This window comes from Alligator sinensis, unplaced genomic scaffold, assembly GCF_000455745.1.
Source record: "Alligator sinensis unplaced genomic scaffold, ASM45574v1 scaffold611_1, whole genome shotgun sequence".
In the NCBI taxonomy this organism is placed as follows: domain Eukaryota; kingdom Metazoa; phylum Chordata; order Crocodylia; family Alligatoridae; genus Alligator; species Alligator sinensis.
The window spans coordinates 866,273-885,672 of NW_005842332.1; the positions used below are offsets into that span (position 1 = coordinate 866,273).

Here is a 19,400-nt window from a genome sequence, read left to right on the forward strand (position 1 = left end):
GCAACAGCTCATTAACCTGCATCACCTGAGTTCTTCCATCAGTTTGGTAAGTTTTTGCACGAAAATTGTCAGACATTTGCCCCCTCTAAGTAATACTTACTTAGCCATGCATGAAAATAGCAGGCGCGGATTAAACAAACTGTGAGTGATCTGTGCATAACGTTGCGTCTAAACACGGCAACTCCTCTCGACAAGATACTGGCTTCAAGGTCAAGCAAGGTTAAGCACCGTTGCCGCACAATGGCCTCAGAGGTGGTCGAGATCTTTAAACTGGACCTCTTTTCTGAAAAAATGAAAATTTCAATTAGGCAAAATACCTGGGGACGAGTCGGGTTTGGCATTGGATGAGACCAAACCCACTCAGATGCAAAAGAGGAAACAAAGCAAGGGGGATAGAGAACCAGACTTGTTTTTTGGGGGGGTTTTTAAAGCCTAAATGGTCTCAAGGGTTTGAAATGATACTTTGCAGCAGAGACAGGGCTCAGAAAAACAAAAACTTTTTGTTATAAACTAGGCCCTCGCCCCTTCGACCACATGGCTTTTATGTACGGAAAACGCGTTGGGATAAAAATGACGCTTATCACGAGCCAGCGGCTTTGCAGTTGAGTTTTGGTGAAGCTGGAAGCAGCATAGCTGGGAGGCCGCAAGGTCCGGCTGGTAGGTTGCTGGACTCTGACGGAGGAAACTTGGCTTTGATTGTTGGCTGCGCCACCGACTTGCTGTTTGAACTCATCAGGTCATTTGATCTTTCTCTACTTCCCTTTCCCAGTCTGGGAAATAGTCTTGTTCTTTTCCAAAGTGCTCGGAGAACTATAGATGAAAAGCTGACTGCACCAAAACTGAGTATTGTCAAGTGGGGCTGTCAGGCAGCGGAGAGCTGAGTTGGGGGAGTCTGTGTAATATTTTTGGAGGGTGCTATTGCCAGTGAGGCATAATTTGGGCTTCCTGATGCCAGGATTTGAGTAGGAAAGTTGCATGAATTATGAATAATGAATTGGCATGCTATGTGCAGCTGTTTGGAAGGGCAAAACGTCTTTTATCTGGTACAGATTGCAGACTTTGGAGCAGTGCACGGGTCTGGTGTGAATAACTGATAGTACAGAAGAATACTCTGTGACTTGGAAATGGTGGCCGGGGATAACTCGGTCGTGCTTCTTGAACAGGAAGGAGCTCTGCTCTTACATTGTGGCTCTGGATCCCAAGTCCTTGCACTTCTGGAGGTGCTCAGACCTGGTCTGCAGGCTCAACCTCACGGTGATCGTTTGGAAAACGGGGATTCCAGAAAATCCTGCTTTTCTGGGAGAAATTAGCCCCTCTGTCACGCTCTCGCTCCCAGTGTTAATGTCCGGCCCGTGACATGATTTGCGTGCTGGCAGGGTAAGAGCCTTCCTAGGAGGAGATTCGCAGAATTAGAACAAGCCATCTGGCTTTTGTCCTCTCCTTCCTGGAAGAGAGCTGCTTGTCCTTTGGTTGCAGTTAGCAGCCAATTGTGTTATAATTTATATTATGGTATCACGCCGGGGCGCCAACTGGGATCAGAGCTCTGATATGCTGGACACTGTGCGAACCCAGCAGAAAACATAGTGTCTGACCCCAAATTCTTGCCCTCTGAAAGACAAGGGGACTGTGATGTGATGGGCAGAAATACATAACAGCTTTCCATGGACAATGTTCGACGTCCTCCTCTGACCTGCAGTCTAACCTGTTTTATTTCCTTACAGACTTGTCAGTAGAGATGGGTTTTGATGGTGGAAGCAGGGCCCGGGACTTTGTCCCCAAGGAGGCAGGGACGTGGCATGTAACATAAAGAATTTGGTGGCAGAGAGCTTGATGGAGAGAAGACGGGAGGAGTGTAGGAGACATGGGAAGACACCTGCAGACAAGGAGGTGGAGAGAGCAGGTTGAGAAGGATTAAAAACAGCCTTGAGCAAAAATAGGAGCAACTCCCAACTTGGACAAGCTTTGACATGAGGACGGGGTAATGTTGACATTGTGGCTTCCTAGCTGGACTGGTGGAGAGGAGCCCGTGAGGATGCATTCATCCTCTACCAGAAGGCACGATGCAGGTTTCCTCTTGCTGCTGAAAAGTCGAGAGCCACTACCAAAACTGTCAAGGATTTCATTGTGGCAGGTACGGGGCTCTCCCTCCGGATTACAAAACAGGAAGGAAGAAAAGAGCCCGGGGTTTTAATCCTCTTGCAGCCAGAAGATGTGGTCGGCTGCTTGCTAAGTGACATTGGGTGTCCATGTTACACCAGTTGTCATGGAAAGTAGGTTTAGGGACAAACCTAGTGATGGTGGCTTTGGGTTCAGGAAGGGGGTTAACATTTAGTCCATTTATTTTGCATAGTCCATTTATTGGATATTAGTCCATTTAGTTTTCAAGGTACTGCACTTCCAGAGGCAATGAGAATAAAGAGAGCATTTAAAAATGAAGGTATACCGACCTCAAGGAAAAGTTCTTTCTGAGTCCATTTTTGTCCTATTCAAGCCTATCCGTCCATCCATATTTGAAACATCTTGATAGGATTTGTACCAGATAAGAGAAGCAGACAAGAGCTGCTTATCTTAGTGCTGAAAAACCGGTGGGAGGACCTGTCTGGTGGTGAACCCAGCCTGGCTGGGGAACCGAGTGAGATCTCATGATAAAGCCCTTTCATCGAGTTTTGCGAGCTCTGTTTGCTCAAAAAAAAGCATTCGTGCCACCAGGTCCTACTCATCCAAACCACTGAGCTGTCTAAAGTTTGCTCCTAAATACTTGTGATGTCGGTTTTTTTTAGAGGCAAATTTCCGATCTTCAATTTTGTGCTCACAATTGATTGTGAGCTCTGGTCGTTTGGGTGACTTAGCAACAATCCTTTTTATACTGGGTCTGAGCAGTGGGCTGCCTATCTTTTCTCCAGCCTTAGTCCCTAAGAGCTGCTTTGGAGGAATATCATGTCTGAACCAAGGTATATAGTTTTGCATTTCTTTTGGAGGAATATGGAAGTAGTTCGGGAGGCAAATATGGGATAACCTGTCAACGGGTACGGTTTCTTTAGTAGAGTTAGACATGGGCTCTGAAGCAGCCGGGTTTAGTTGCAGACCTGCTCAATGCCAGCGTAGCTCAGAGTGACCTGGTTATCCGCATCAACATCTCCCTTCTAACTCCATATAGCACCGAATTGCACCATCCTACAGAATTGCAGATGGATAAAAGGAGACTTGGCTGTGATCTTGCTGAGAAATTGCCTCCCGGTCGTCCCGCTCTGCTCGCAGTTTAACTCCATGGTGCGTGACAGTAGGAACCATTCATAGCCTTGGACTTAGCACGGCTGTTACTTCCCTGGCAGAAGGCCTCGCTCTCCGTAAGCAAGCGCTAATGACAGGTTTTATCACGGGGAACATCAGAGGGCTGGTGGATTGCTCCTGAGACATAGTTTATGTCTTACGGAGCATCTCCAGCGACTGGAATTTCAAAGCCTGCCCTTCATCCGAGAAACATGCTGAATGGCTGCCAGTCAGCAGCTATCTGAAGTGGTCTGTATGTCTAGAAACAATATGCCTTTAGGTAACGATACCAAAAAAACCCTTGAACCATCTTTCAAAGTCTTCCAGTAATTTAAAAAATGATATTTTGAAAGCCATTGCACATCTTTTGCCAGTGATTAATCTCAGAAATTTCACTCAGATATGGGAATTGTAAAAAAAAAAAACACTCCAGGTGAAGTATTTTTGTTGACCGTCAAATTGCTAAACCTGTTGGGCAGTGCACTAAAACGAGAGTCCAGTTAGTTCTTAGTGAATTGAGGCAAGAGTCCCAAAGAAATCCAGTATTTATGACAATGTCAGATGAAGTCACTCAGATTGATCCTGCCAGCTGCATTTTTTGCGTGAACCACAGCTATTTCTCCAAGGTCCTGGGGTTGTCTCTGAGCAGTTGTGACATTGCTGCACACATGTGAAGTGAGTGTGGAAGGTGCTTTGAAGACAGAAAAGCTGGTTTTTGCATCGCCGGTGCTGTCCGGGAGCTGGGTGAAGGGATGAATGAGGCGAGGTTTCTGGGAGCAAATCCATAAAGCAAATGGAGTCACTCAAATGCATGCAACATGATAATTCACATCAAATGACTTGTGATTGCTCAGACCACCGTTACGCTGAATGCTGGTAGTTATTGAATAGATCAAGTCCAAACAACAGCAAAGCCGCAATGCGTTCTGGGATTATTCTGGCCTGCTTCATTGCTTAAATTTGAAATTCTTGCAAAAGATTGTCCATATTTTGACTGATCTTTCTAACCAGCTCTCTTGCCGGTTGGAAAAAAGGAGACTGAAACTCTGTGCAAAAGGTGGATGCCTTTTTGTGACTTTGAAGGGTAGGATGGTGGATGTTACAAAAGTATGTGCACTCATAGGTTTCCAGGCACATGAGTAGGGTGGAACAAAATCTCACATGGGTCCCTCAGTTCACACATGAGCAAACTAGGCAGGATAGCATCATGCCCTAGGACCAGATAGATATGTCAGATAGCTGCCTAAGGGACAAGTGCCTAATTTCCTTGATTTTTTTTTTCCAATGCAAATTGGGTGCCCAACCTGTTTCTGCAAAAATCTGGAACTCTTGGTTCAGAAAGGATACCTTTTATTAGACTAACTAGGAAATCACAAAACAAATTGTCGTTTTCTGCAAGTTTTTGCGATTTCCTAGTTGGTCTAAGAAACGGTATCCTTGTTTTTGTGATTTCCTAGTTGGTCTAAGAAACGGTATCCTTTCTGAACCAAGAGTTCTAGATTATTGCATTTTTTTTTGTCTCGGACCAACGCAGCTACCAAATACATCGCTATAACGTGTTTCTGTGCTTTTGGAAATCCTGCTCCGTGCCTTTCTGCATCTTTAAGTGACAAAGTTACTTTTAAACGTGAAGCCCTGAGAGGCCTCTGTCCTCTACTTTTTCAGTGAGACTAACATTAAACACACCATGCCAGCACTGGCATCCTTACAGGTGCTTTGTTGTTCTGTGCAGGCCGGCTTGTAAAGCCGGCGCAGTGTCGCCTAGTCTGCTTGGAGCTTTCGGTGGTTTAATTTAACCTAGGTGAGTGATCATGCCAATTAGCCTCCCCCATGCTAATTAGCCTACCTGCAGCACTGCGTGAATGGGCTTGCACTGATTCCTAGGTGCACCGTCCTCCACGAAAGAGAACAAATACTGGACTAGAAAGAGAAGAGGTGCGGATAGCCTCAGTAGCTGTGACAGGGAAACAAAGGGACGCTTGACAGCCAGGCTTGGAGAGGGAGCAGAGCCAGATAGCCTTTGTCAGCCTGCGTCGGGGCTGGAGAGGGGGCTATTTTTTGGCAATATTTATTAGCAGCAGCATGCTTGGGAGAACACAATGGAGCACAAGCCTCCCAGGCCAGCTTGCTCCATTTAAAGACAGCTCCCTAAATCAAAGAGACAGGGCTCTCGACAGTCAGACATTGAGCATCTTTTGTGAAGTCCACCCAGCAGAGCTTTTTAGGACAGGCAAAATGAGCCTGTTTTATTGTTTGGGGCATGGTGAATTGACTGAGATTTCTACTAACAAGAGTGTACTCCCATCAACCCTTTGAGCGATGACATCTGGGTCTCCATTAATGCCTTGTAGTTGAGTAAGCAACAAAGAAATACAGGACCTTCGGCTGTCCACCCCTCCTCTACAATTAGGCTGCTCAGCCCATCCGCTGAGCCCGTCTTAGTGTCCAGGAAGGCCGATGCCCACCTAATGCTGCGGCTCGGCACGTCCCATCGCCTTCATGCAGTTGCATATGGACCAGAAATAAGGTCAGCGGAGAAAAATCAGCAGAGCCATCTGGACTGGGAATAGCAAGCCATACCAGCAACAAGGGCAGAGGGAGGGTTTTAAGCAGAGGTTATTAGGTTTAAGAAAGACATTACACAGTAATAGATGTGTTGGGCCAAATTTACAAGCCAGGCGAAATGAGTTCGAAAACAGTCCAGCTTGGCAGGGCTTACACTTCCTTCTGGCCTCTTCAGCATGTTAATTATAATTGAGTGGTCCCACTAGACTCGGACTTCAAAGGAGCCTCGTGAGGTGTGTGTTATATGCTGAGATGCTGGGAGAAGGTATATGTTACACCAGTGTAGGCTCACTTCTGACTTTGGCCCCTGAATGCATGGGCAGGAACTGGCAGTGGATCCCCTTGCTTCATCAGACTGAAGGAATGAGTTTAAGCCTCCCTGCAGCTGTGGAAAAGCAGCCAGGGGTGAGAGCCAGGGTTTCTCTCCATGCACAGCTCACAAGTCTGAATCCACAGGGACTCAAAGCAAAGTCAGCCTTAAAAAACTGTGCTGGGCTTGACCTATTGCACTGCGTTTTGCCAGTGAGCCCTGCGGATGTTACCGCCTCTGCTTTATCTTTCACGAAGGGAAGGAGGATTTAGTTGAAGTCACATCTAGGATAGTGGCTATCGGCCTTCCTTGAGGTGCAAATCGAAGCTTATCAGGAAGCAATAGCTTTGCACTTTCCTGTCCCGCGTCGTGCAGAAGGACGTCAGGTCTGGGTTTTGTGAATCTTTTTATCGTGATGGTTATTTAAAGCGTCCCTGCCATGTGAGATAACCCGTGCGCACAGCTGTGGTGCGAAGCAGGGAGGGAACGGAGGGGGAATCAAGTTTAAAATCCAGGTGTGGTTAGGGCACAGGGCTGGGATGCACCATTTCTGCTGTTGGCCGTGCTACTCATTCACTCTGTGGTCGAGGGCAAGCTATTTGGATCACCTAGTGACTCCTTTGCCTAGCTGTAAATGGGGATAATATTTTGGATGGGTCAGTAATGGTAAATAAATATGCTTGGGGGGCGGGGGTAATTTTTTTCCTGGTATTCTCCCAGCTTTCCCAGACCTCCTATGCTATTTTTGGTGCCAAAGGGGAAAATGAAGGAGAAACATGAAAAGAAATAAGGAAGAGAAGAGGGAAAAACAGTTGAAAGTGATTTCTCTTATGTATTTTGATCGTTTTCTGATTTTTAATATTTAAAAGATGGCTGTTTTATCAGGGAAACATCAATGAAAAAATGTCTGCTGGCTTTTGTTTTGAGGGTACATTCATTAGTGATAGAGAGGTGCTACCAAAAGCAGACTACCAAAAGGAGAGCCTCAGAAATAGATGGGGATGTGGCTGTCTGGTCCAGGAAAGAGAAGAGAAGGAGCAGCTGGGTTCATGCGGACTAGCTCAGCTTGGGAATAGGGTCGGGTGGGGTGAAGCTGGGATCGCCAGCAAGGGCAGGGAGTGAGCATGCCTCTGAATCCTGCTTCCTCATGGTGGAGGATGATGGTGGCAGCGGTGTGTGTCCGTGTACCATCACCTACCTTCCCTGGGAAGGTATGGATTCACTCGCTGGCACAGCAAGCAAAAGCTGCATGTTGCATGAACCAGGGCAGATCCGTCTTTCTCTCTTTTAAAACAAGCTGCCTTTTTCCTAGGGGGGTTCAGACATCCTGGCCCAGTCTCCATCCTTGGCGTCTAGTTCCCGTTGCGAGTCCAGATGATCCTCCCCGTTGTATTTGTAATAAGACTCTTGTCTGGTTGCCTTAACAATGTTTTCTATTATTCAATAAACCTTCTGGCCCCAATTAAAAAAATCAAATCTAATCTTTTTAGCGAATTATCCTTCTTATGTGCCTGTTGATCCGTTGCATTTACTCTTTCTTAGTGTGTAAAGGCTCTTTAAGGAAGTTTAGGGATAATTTTTTAAGTCATAGATATACGGTGCGTAGTTTGGAGCGGGTGTAGCAGTCCTTGCAGCGATCCTGATGCCTATCGGGATACATCTGCAAGGTGCCTTGTTTCAAATGTCCAAAGCGTTCCTGTTGGTGCTTGTTCCTAATGGAGAGGCAAGAAGGTAGAAACAGATTGGAAATCAGGCCAGAACAACCAAACGGACGTGAGTGGCTCAGAAGTCCGCATGGGCGAGTGGATTGGGACTGGATGCAAAGTGGGTTGCTGTGAAGGGATTCATTTCCCACGCCTAGTCTCAAGCTGGACCCTTTCAGCCCCTAACAACTCTGAATTGTAATGGTTGATGACCTGGGGGCAGCTGGACCGGGAACCTTGCATTTTCTGTGCCTGTCGGGTACCTATCATAGCCAGGGCTGTCAGCAGTACCAAACCGGCAAGGAAAGGGATGAGGTTGCACAGGAGATGCAGAGGTGCTTACCTCCCTTGTCTCCAGTCACACGTTCTTCTTGGGAAATTGTGTCTGTGAACAACAAATCAGAACCGGCTCGCGTCTTGGCGTGCCACCGGGACTAAAGCGGATGCTTGACAGGTACCTAAGATGGAGAGGGGCCTGCTTAGGTGGCTTGTCTCAGACCAAGTTCTTGTACCGTGCTAACTTGCTTGAGGTGCAAAGCAAGGGGAGGGTGCAGCACAGCAGCAGCAAGCGGTGCTTGTCACTCCCCATGCTGAGCTCTGCTGCTGCCCACCTGACTTATACCCTGGATCTACGGAAAATCTTACTTTTTTCATTAAAAAATTGGGGTTGACTTATACACGGTGTCCACTTGTACACCCTAAAATATGGTAGTCACACTTAAGGGAGGGATTGTAAACATTTTTCCATTTCTTTTTCTTAGCATTTGAACTTGAGATGCATTTTTTTCATCAAAATTTCAGCTTTCAAAAGGCTTCAGCGTGTCTGGTGTCTGCATTTCCCTATTCTTTGTTTCACGCAAGTGAGAGGTGCAGAGATGAGAGAGCCCAACCAGCCTCCTTTGCTAGCACTCATTTAATTCAAGGATTTCATTCTTTGGCTCTGTGATGACCTATGTCTTCATTGCTCTCTTGGCTTGTTTCTTTTTCTCTAGGGGGACATCCAGCAGCTCTTGATTGTGGCCGACCCCCGGGCAGCCTATGATTATTGTGAACACTACAGCCCAGACTGCGACACGGCCGTCCCGGACACCCCTCAGTCTCAGGACCCCAACCAGGATGAATACGTAAGTAGGAAGATGGAAGCATGCGCGGAGGTGGCTTCCATGGGTATTTACCCCAGGAGGGACATCTAGGGTGGAAAAGGCTTCATTTGCTATAGGGGGAATTGGTAAGCCAGCGAAGAGTGGGGTCAGGGTGGAAGCAGTTGTAATCAGAGTGGGAAGGGGAGCGGTTTTGGATGGCTGGTGAGGAAACCGGGAAATGCCAGCAAAAACCAGCATAAAGAGCCCCAGTAACTATTGCAGGGGGAAATGAATTGAATAAAAGGAATAACAAAGCAGCTTTTTTTCCGAAAAACAATAAGCAAACACACACGGTTGCTATGAGCCGTGATGGCACGTGCACTCTGTTTCTTAGTCCCATTTAGTTTTATTGCGAGTCTCTCCATAAGTCACCAGCTTGTCTTGGTTTTCATTTTCCTCCTGTGTTTGCAAAAGTCATTTGGATAATGAAATCAATGCAAAGGATCTCTGAGCACTCAGACTCCCTGCCAAGGAAAGCCGGGCTTTCTGGCCTTTTAACCCTCATACGTTTTTGCTTTAAGAGCAGGCATCCAGTTTTATATACGACTGTTCAAACAACGTGTAAAAAGCTGAAGCCGGTATAGTACAGTCTAGCGAATTTGATACAGGTCTTGCTTTTAGGAGCTACAGGTTCTAATCCCGGTTTCGCTGCGATTGCTGGTTTGCTTTGCGACTTTGGGAGTATCTCCTCGCTTTTCTTTGTTCTGTGTTTTCCCAACGTCTAACATGAATGTTTGGCGCTCAGGAACCCATAGGATGCGAAGAGGAGCAGCCTTATATACCATCCCAGGTTTAAAATGGGGTCCTCACTAACTATTCTAGTTGCCTGCCATTAAATACAGACTGCTTTCTAAAAATGAGCAGCTGTTTCCGCTTTGTAAGGTTTGTTTCAAAAGTTAGGAGAACTTGTTGAAGAAGCTGTAGGGTTGAGAGCAACAGAGTCACTAGAAAGCATTAGAGCGACTTTTAAAAAATGCCTACTGACTTTTGGGTGTCACAAGTGGGACAGGCATCCTTTCTCCGTGCCACTTGGCAGACCGGGGAGGGGACAGACAGCAGAGCAGCAGATAGGGCAGAAAGCAGAGCAGCAGATCAGACAGGAGAAGGGAATCAGAGTAGTATTTGGGGAGGGTGCAGGGCTAATTTGTGGCCTGCCTACCAAAAAGGTTCACCGTCACTGGCCTAGATGGTCATAAAGCCTTGTTCATCTTTTTAATTTTAGTGCGGTCTGCAATGTGGAAATAGTAAATAAGCAAAGTAAAATAGACTCCACTATGATCAACAGATGGGAGGACAGTGGGGATTAAGCCTCTTCTTTGGACCAGGTGCCAAAAATCAAAAGCAGCCACAAAAGGCTGTCTTGTCTTAGAAGGGCTGCGATATTCTGGAAGTTCGTACAAGAATAGCTGTGCCACGAGCGTGCTTGCAGTGCCAATGAAACCAATGTACCAGAGAAGAAAGGTGTCCTGCCCAACTGGAACAAAATGCCTTGTTTCTGTTTCATTTGAAAGAGCAACTGACGCCTTATGGAAAACTGAGCACGTCGTATTTTAGAAACCCCTTCCTACTGTAGGCGGTTGATGGGTGTCAAGTCATACGTGTTCACTTTCTATTACTAGGGGCACCCTTATAAAACCAAAAATGTTGGCTCTTTAAAAGTCTGTTTCCTTCCTTATCTCAATTGCTGAGGCATATAACAGAGAGTCCTGACTACTTTTGGGTAATAAAAAAATCTCAACATACCTTTCACCAGGAGTATTAACTCTTGTGTCCTAGCCAAATTCCAGTTTGGGTCAATCCATTCTGCTGATGGTTCATTTTCTTTGACCTGTTCTCAGTGTTTTGTGCAGCATCAGTAGCTCTTAAAGGATGGCTTTCCAACACACATAATGAAGTAGAGCCTGCAGAAATTGCATGGGCAGGACTGGGTGATATATTTCCTTTTTTCACCTTGCAGATTTGAGAGTCACCCTTATTTGCAGCTTTTGCTGTTGGTTCATACTCCAAAATACTTTCGGATCCTTCCAATCAAGACCCCAGCATCAATGTTAACCTGTATCTCATTAAAAAGTATTTTAGAAGACATTCCACTAATGATAACTAAACTTAAGAAACTTTGGAGCGTGGGTGGATGCATTTAAAGAAAGAATTTGACCTTTAATAATGCAAATGAAGCTCCTTTATAAATTGCATCTCTGGAGAATCCTGTCATATTTTAGTCTGTTGAATTGTCTAAAACCATTAGTGAGGGTTGCTTGCAATGGCTGCATGGCCTAATTCAGTGTATTCAGACAGCTGGAATTAACGGAGAATTTGATTTAAGCCACAAAGGCCATCCCCGCAGCAGCATGCAGAAAGGTGCTGTTCATGTATTTTTCATTGGCGCAAGAGGAGGATAGCAGGTAACAGAGAGCAAAGCCAATATTGAAGGCAGAAGACAACTGAATGTTAGTAAGAGCTAAATTAGAGGTATGCTGCGTGGGAGAACTACTGTATTTTACAGTATATAAGTTGAGGTTTGATGCCAGATTATTCACCCTTAAATTTCTTCCTTGATTTATGTTGGCATCTAGGGGCTTCCCCAACTAGGCTCCTGCCTCCCCCCACCCTGGAGCCAGGCAGGGTGCTCAAACCCCATACCCGGGGACACTTCCTGGGCAGGAAGCGAGCAGGTGGGTGCAGAGTGGTGCTTTTTGGTGCTTGCCACTCTGCTGCTGCCCACCTGATTTATACACCAGATCTATGAAAAATCGTACTTTTTTCATACAGAAAATTGGGGTGGACTTATACACTGTGTCGACTTGTAAAATATGGTGTCGACTGTATGATGTCGGCTGTAAAATACGGTAGTCACACTTAAGGGAGGGATTGTAACGTTTTTTCCATTTCTTTTCCTTAGCATTTGAAATGGAGATGAATTTTTTTTCATCTAAGTTTCAGCTTTCCAAAGGCTTTAGAGTGTCCGTTGTGTTCATTTCTCCATTCTTCGTGTCACACAAGTGAGAGTAGAAGGAGGGTGTCGAACTCCACAAACTTTTTAATTGCATGTTTAAAGGACGAATTGACAGCACCGGGAGATAACCGGCAAGGGGCTCGCTGAGGAGCCCTCTTCCCTCACATGGTTGGGTCTTGTGTTTCCTTTGCAGTACACTGAAGGGGTGGGAGAGAGTGACACCTATTACTATGAATATCCCTACTACGAGGACCTTGACGACACGGGGAAAACAGAGCCACCCACTGCCAAGCCTGTTGATGCTGGAGAAGTGACTGAAACCAAAGAGGTAGGGAGCTGGGAGAGGTGACAGATACCCATTTTGGTATAACTGTCTGACATCATAACAGCTTGTTATCAAATATTTTTACAGGTTAATACATGCAGCTAGGAAAAATCCCCTGGAGACTTAAATTGCAAAAAAAAACCCCAACAAAAACATGGCTGTAGGTAGCTCTGTATTTGTGCTTGGTGTATGCAGGTCTTTGCAGTTATATAGCGCCTAAACATTGATCTAAATAAGGATGGATAAAAAGGTCAGCAGATTGAAGCCTTCTCTGCCCCGGTCTAGGGGACCTTTGGCTGTGATCCAGTCTGTTCATGCAAACCATGGTCTGCATCTGATAATGAAAATTGTACATAAGTACTTTCATTTCTACCCAGGAGAGCTTTTACAATCTTTTCTCCTATGCTTGAAGAAGAGTGCTTGTGCCCAAAAGCTTGAAATTAAAGATTTTTTTTTTTTTTTTTGCAAAAATCTCATTGATCTAATAAAAGATATGACCTCTACCGCGAGTTCTGATTCCAGTGTTACATCAAGGAAGACAGATTTTGTCTTGGAAAGATGTTCTCTGTGCATTAGATCATCTCCAGGATGAAGTCTCCTCCAGGCCTTTTCCTTTTGTACAGTTTGACCCCTGGAATTTAAAGACTCATTTTTCAGAAGCCTCTGCTTAACTGAGGGGTCTCCGCTTTTAGATGGCTTGTGCCTGATAACCAGGGGTCCTGGTTTTCTCTGATTTAAAAAAATCCCCAATATTCAGATAAAAAAAAAAGTAACCCCAAATCCAGATTTTTCCTTGATTTAAAATGAAACACTACTATCTATATCTATATCTATATCTATCTTAGCGGCATTTCATTTTAATCAAGGAAAAATGTGGATTTGGAGTTACTTTTTTTCATCCGGAAATTGGGGATATTTTTAAATCAGAGAAAACCAGGATCCCGGCTGATAACATGGGGGTGCTGACAGTGTGGCTTGAAGTATTTGGCAGCCCTGGAAATCCTCCTTGAACTTTTTGAGTTGGGTACCCCAAAGGAGCAGCTACTTCTGCTCGTGTACTTCTGCGTCCAGTTTATTAGTCTCTGATTAGCAGCTGCCTGCACAAATTTTATGCATCAGACAGAAAGAGATGTCTTATAGCAATTCAAGCTCAAGCATTATTGGGAGAGAAAGCCAGAACATTATCTAGTTTCATTCACTCTTGTGGTGTGTTCTTTTTTTTTTAATTAGGATCCCACCCCTGCTCCCACTCAAGCACCTGCAGTGGTGGGAAATCCCGAGGAGACTAAAGAGGACGAGATAGTGGATGATCCCATTGTGGATGAGTACAACTATGGAACCCTTAGTGAGGACTACACTCCTCTTCCATATGAGGACATCAACTACAATGAGGAACTAGACAACCTAGACAACCCAGATCTAATCACTGAAGATGCTGTCGAAGTAGAAGTTCCTGCTAGCACTGTCGTCACCTACAACACAACCGATGTAATTTCCAGCAAGCAGTCTATGATTGGTCTTTTTCCTGTATTGATTTATCCCATGTGGCAAATCTTAAAGTGTCCAAGACACCTGTGGGACTAGAGACGTCCCTGGAAAATGTAATCACCCCACAGTGCAGCCGCTCATGCTTATAAGTGGTTAAAAATGTAAAGATTTCCAATCAGAAAAAAACTATTTTTAGCCAGAATTTAACTATTTTTTTAAGTCTCTTTTTCTTCTTGAATAATTTGGCAAAATTTAAAGTTTCTGCGGAAATTAGACAAGCAGCGTTCCCTCTAAGCTGCACGGCATGCATGGCTGCGCATTCACGCTCATGCCTCACTGCCAGGCACACCTGCATGGCCACACACGCCACGCAGCTTAGAGGGAATGCAGACAAGGAGATCTAGGAGTAGAAAATGTTGATTTAATAGAAAATATTTGTGTTGTTTTCATTTTAAAGAGTTGAAAACTCTTTAGGGGATTTTTCATTTCTACCAAATGTTTTGCTGTTTCAGCTTTTATATTCAGATTTGGCAAGGAGGCAAATTTTAAAACGGCAGAATTTCTCATAGGACAAACATTCAATTTTCCAAGCAGCGCTATTAAGAGTGAGGCTGACACTCAGGCCCGTAGCACATGTTCATTTCAAGGCGCCATGGGATCTGATCCGTGATCACAGGAGGTGCGATTTTGGGATCGGAGATCAGATCCCAGTCATGCCCTTCATAACTGCCAATGCATGGGGAGCCTGGGATTGTGATCCTGGGCTGTTCTGCACCAGGAAGCTGAAAGCTGGGTGCCCACAGTCTGGCATGACCTGAGGCTTTTCGGGACCAACAATCAGCTGATTGTCAGCATCAGCCCTGGGGCAGCCAAGCACATGCCAGATGTTCAATTTAAGGTACCAGCCATAAAAGCGTTCAAAATGATATGCTGCACATTATGGCTGATTTGCCATTTTATGGTGCCCTGACTTGGGTGTACGTGCAGTGTCCTTGCCAGTTACACCACAATTAATATGTTAATTGTAGCATGAATATAACAGGTGGAGGGGCCGTCAGACTGCCGCAGTTAATGTACTGTGGAGTGATGACATGCTCTGGTGGTCCTCACCCTGCATGTTTTCAATGAAATGTATTGCATTTTCTATGTGCTAGTTAATATTCAAGCCGGTCAGTCTCTTTAATTCACAATTTCAACTTTTCATTGCTTTTGGCCTGTTTCTTACAGGTGTGAGGGAGAGTTGTACATCATTCATAGAAATAAATTGGTGGTGAGGAGCAGAGCTGCTATTTCAGTAATGAAACATGCACAGACCTGCTTGGAGAGAAAATCAAGGGGCATTTGTACATGTGCTCTGGGAGGCGTGGGTGGTGGGGGGACTTCAATTAGCGAGCCGTGCTAATTAAAAGTGCCTAAGCGTCACATGTATCAGCGTCCCCTGTGCTGAGAAATGGTGGTGGGGCACTTTCAACTAAACCTCATTGAACGAGCATTAATTCAAAGTACCCTACCACCAGTTTTCAGTATGAGGACACTAATACACGCGACACTAGAGTCTGCTGGAGCGTGGTAATTTCTGCACGCCAGCAGACTCGATTAATCGGGCTCCCTGCATGTGTAGAGGAGCCCAAGGACAGTATCTACAGCTGGCTTAAATCTGCCAGTGCAATTTCAAAAAGTTAAACTTTTTTAAATGAAAGTTTAAACCCTGTCTGCTTTTCAGTGATCTGTGTACTTTTTCATTATCTTTTTAAATGTTCAAAATTTCAGATTTCTAAAACGGTGAACATTTTCAAAAAAAAATTAAAATTGCAAAATGATTTCCTTCCCCACCCAGTCAGTTCCATCAATAAGTAGTTGCACAAATGGGCATATTTTTATTAGATAATCTAGTTAATCGATGTTGTGTTATATCAGTTAACAGTACCAGTATTTCTAGGCATCTCCTGGGTAGAGGCAGACACAAGCATATTAGGCTAGACCTGAATACTGTGGCTTGTGTCTTGGCTGACTCCGTGAGTATTTTTGACTTGAGACATGTCCTTTTCTGTGCATCTAAGGTTGCTGTTCAGCTGGGTACAGATTGGTGTTGTCCTTACACTAGGCGAGAATCAAGCGTCATGTGTCTGTGTGCATTAAATTCCTTTCTGAGGAAGGGAGTAACTCTCTACTGAACAAAAACTTCATCATTGCCCAGAAGCCTTGACAGCTGGTGCCAATAGCAGGTTAATAGTTCCCACGAGTTTGGTTTTGAATTGGCCAAGGTTTACAATTTCTGCTTGAACCGAGAGGAAGAACTTGGTTGCCATGCTTACAGAAGTTGCATCTCTATGGGAGGTAGTGGAAGGTGGCAAAGAATTAGCAAAGGCTGGCCAAAAAAATGAAAATTGGGCAGAGAAGCTTGATTTAAAAGGTGTTATGTTATCCAGACTGAGATCCAGACAGCTGGAACAAGACAGGAGAGGGGCCAGCAACAGATGAAGAGTGTTTCCAAGACAGAGATCAAGTTGAATCAGTTGGGAATAAAAAATACAGCGGGGGGAGGGGGAGGACTGGGCAGTTCATCAAGAAATGAAACATGCTTGAATGTATTGAGGGAGTAAGTGCCCACCTCAATAAAACAAAAGAAAAAAGAGTTTTCCAGGAAACAGGAAAGGGGCAGAAATTTTGGCCCAAAAAGTATTATAGAGAGAGAAGAATTGAAACTTGGATTGCATGACCTTGAAAAAAGATGGGAGGAGGAAACAAGGCCATCACAGATCACTTCAGCTGGAGTTGTATTTTTTTCCAGTTTAGGACCTGGGTGCAAATTCATGGTTGACGAGGGGAACGTAAAGGTGAATGATGGGTTTCATAGCTAGCATGAGTTGACAAGTCTGGATGGTGCTGTAGAAAAAAGAATGAGACATTTGGACTTGGCGAAAGCCCTTGGTGCAATATTTGTATATATTTATACATCTGAATCGATCCAAACCAAATTTAAGGACGGAGGGTCATAGAGCAAGGAGATGCCATCTGCTTGAATGACTGCATCTGGTGTACCGAGAGACCAATATAGACGTCCCGGATAAGTGGGCAACAGGCTGCTTTACTGACATCCATCAGGATATGGACTTGAAAAAGAAGATCAGCAAGTGGAACCTGAAAGCACGTCATGTAGCTGGAAACCTTGTTATAATAGTTAAAGAATTATTTTAATGTATCAGTGCCGCATCGAACTGCTCATGGGAGATATGGTGATGGTGCTGGACTCTTGTAGATGCAAAGCAGCGTATGATATTCCCGGTGAGAGCTGGAGCTCTGCCGGGAGATGGAGAACATTTTAGAGATTTGGAAACATGTCCTTTGTAACGTAAAGACCATCAACAGCAATGTGAAGAACCACAGCATTTAGTTTTCTTCAGTGCTGGTCCTGTGAATGAATGGTCAAAAAGGCAAGCAAGGAATAAAGGTCTTCACCCAGCTCAGGAGACAAAATGGCACTCTGCCTAAAGGGACAAACCATGGACTTACATGGAGTAGCCCTAATATTTGTGGGATGTCTTTGCTTTGGAGCAAGGGTTGTGTCCTTCTATCTGGGATCTCTTGAGCATATATGAACAACCTTTTATAGAAGCAAGGTATTGGCTGCCGCGGTGCCCCTGCTTTACCTGTGGCAGGTTTGGGTGTTGTGTCAGGGTTGACAGTGGTTTTATGAGGAGTGTAGATTAGGGATTGTATAGGAATGGTTTGGTTAGGTATGATTCTGGCTTGGAGAGGGATGATCCTGCCTTGGGCAGGGGGTTGGACTAGATGACCACTGGAGGTCTCTTCTAGCCCCACTTCTCTAGGATCCTCATCATGGCCAATGGAAGCTGGGTCATAGTTTCTGTCCGAGTCCAATTTCAGAATACCCATTCCCTTTCAAGAGCAGAAAGGAAGAGCTGTGTAATACAAAGGTGAAAATAATATGAAATCGGGGACAGTGGTCAATAAATCCCATGGCCTACTGGAAGGTTTCTGTTGGGAACAAGTTCCTGGGTTGAGTAGCAGAGCGCTCTGATCTAGTATGGTGATTCCTAAGTTTGTCATAGACCTTTCATAGGATCAGGGGATGTTTGCTGTGAGCGTGTAGAGCATGCTGTTCCCAATACTGGGAGAACAGGTATTCTGAAATTGGACTCAGGTAGAAACTTTGACCGGAGAACTAGTGACAGTTCACAAATGAGGAAAATTGGTTTAATAAGGTTGAAGCTTTGGGAGTCTGAATGGGAAATGAGCAAAGTGGATTGAGTCAATGAACTTGCTCTTAGGTTTCAATCGCACTATGGCTATTAGCTGTGTGCTAAATAACCACTACAGCAGTGCTGAAAACTCGGGAGCAAGAAACTCCTCTGCTAGGTGGGAGCTAGATACATGCTTGCTTTGTTCAGTGCTTGCTTTGCAATGAATAAGCTGTTGTACTCATCCAGATTAAAGTCCCCTAATTTCTAATTCATATTTGCATAATTTTCCAAGCAAGGATGCTTAGGGTTGAGGTAAAACCCGGTTCGAGTGAGGTTGTTGACAACTGACAGAAGGAATTTATTATAATTTCATGTTCTGTCTGCCTGCCTGCCTTGCTTGCTTGCTTGCCTCCTTGCTTGTTTGCTTGCTTGCTTCCTTTTAGGATGGTGAAACTAGGTGTTGTGAAAATTGTAGGAAAATGAAGTTGCTGCTTCATCATGAACAGATGCCTAGTTGTATGATGTTGGACAGTCAGTCAGTTTAAATTTCCAAGAGTGTCTCCTTAAAAGTTGGCAAGAAAAAGAGGAGTGCAAGAGGTGGGAAAGGGTTATTTTTCTAGCAGGATGAAAGTTATGGAAATTTTAAACTGCTTCCCTCTTGGATTATGCATTACTCCCACAGTCTTCCAGTGCTTGTGGGACTGGATCCAGAGCTCATTGGAAGCCATTGAAAAGACTCCCAAGGGAAGCAGGATTTGGATCAGTCTTGTAGAGAAGAACAAATATGACATGCCTCTCTCAGCCTGTCTCTGAGGCCTAGATGACAACTTGGTACGTGCTAAATCATTTGGAACCGATACGTTTGAATGTGCTCTTAAAAATTACAATTTCAATGGAAGCAAGGGAAATGTGAGCTCCTGCTAAGAGAAGGCACTTCGACTTGGTCATCTGATTAGAGGAAAAGAAAGTTCAACTGAGGGGGGAAATGGTGGAGCAGAAGCAGCTAAATCCCTGTTGGTTCTGGAGGTTTTTCGGGCTCTGTTTCTTGACTGAAGTTTCATTTCTGGATTTGCCGAATAGCAGGATGTGCCTATCTCACGTGACAGAAGAAAACTCCTTTAGCAGTTGCCAAATTATCATTGAAGAATATGTGATATATGCAGAGTTAAAAAAAAAAAAAAAAAGCGCTTCCGAGTGCCTCCATGTTGGCTTACCCTTGTTTTAAAGCCCCTTTCCTGTTAAACACAGGTGCTTGTGCTTAGGGATTATGAGCAAATTTGGCCCGAAAGTGAAGACTGGAGTTGTTGGTGGCACGTTATGGCAAGTCTGAATTCTGCCTTTGTAGCAGAACAATAATTCTGCTCTGAAATGTTGGAGGTAATTAAAGCGATAGGCCATTTTTATCATTACCCGCATGGGAGAAAAATCTGTTATTTAGT

The 19,400-nt window shown here is 44.7% G+C and overlaps 1 protein-coding gene across 1 annotated transcript in view; it reads left to right on the top strand.

Moving 5' to 3' along the window:
• The window catches only part of COL5A1 (collagen type V alpha 1 chain), a 232,973-nt gene that overhangs the window by 98,379 nt on the left and 115,194 nt on the right, over positions 1-19,400 (top strand). The window contains 3 exon segments of the mRNA XM_014522254.2: positions 8,841-8,972; positions 12,137-12,271; positions 13,499-13,756. Of these exon segments, the coding sequence (XP_014377740.1) occupies positions 8,841-8,972; positions 12,137-12,271; positions 13,499-13,756 (525 nt within the window).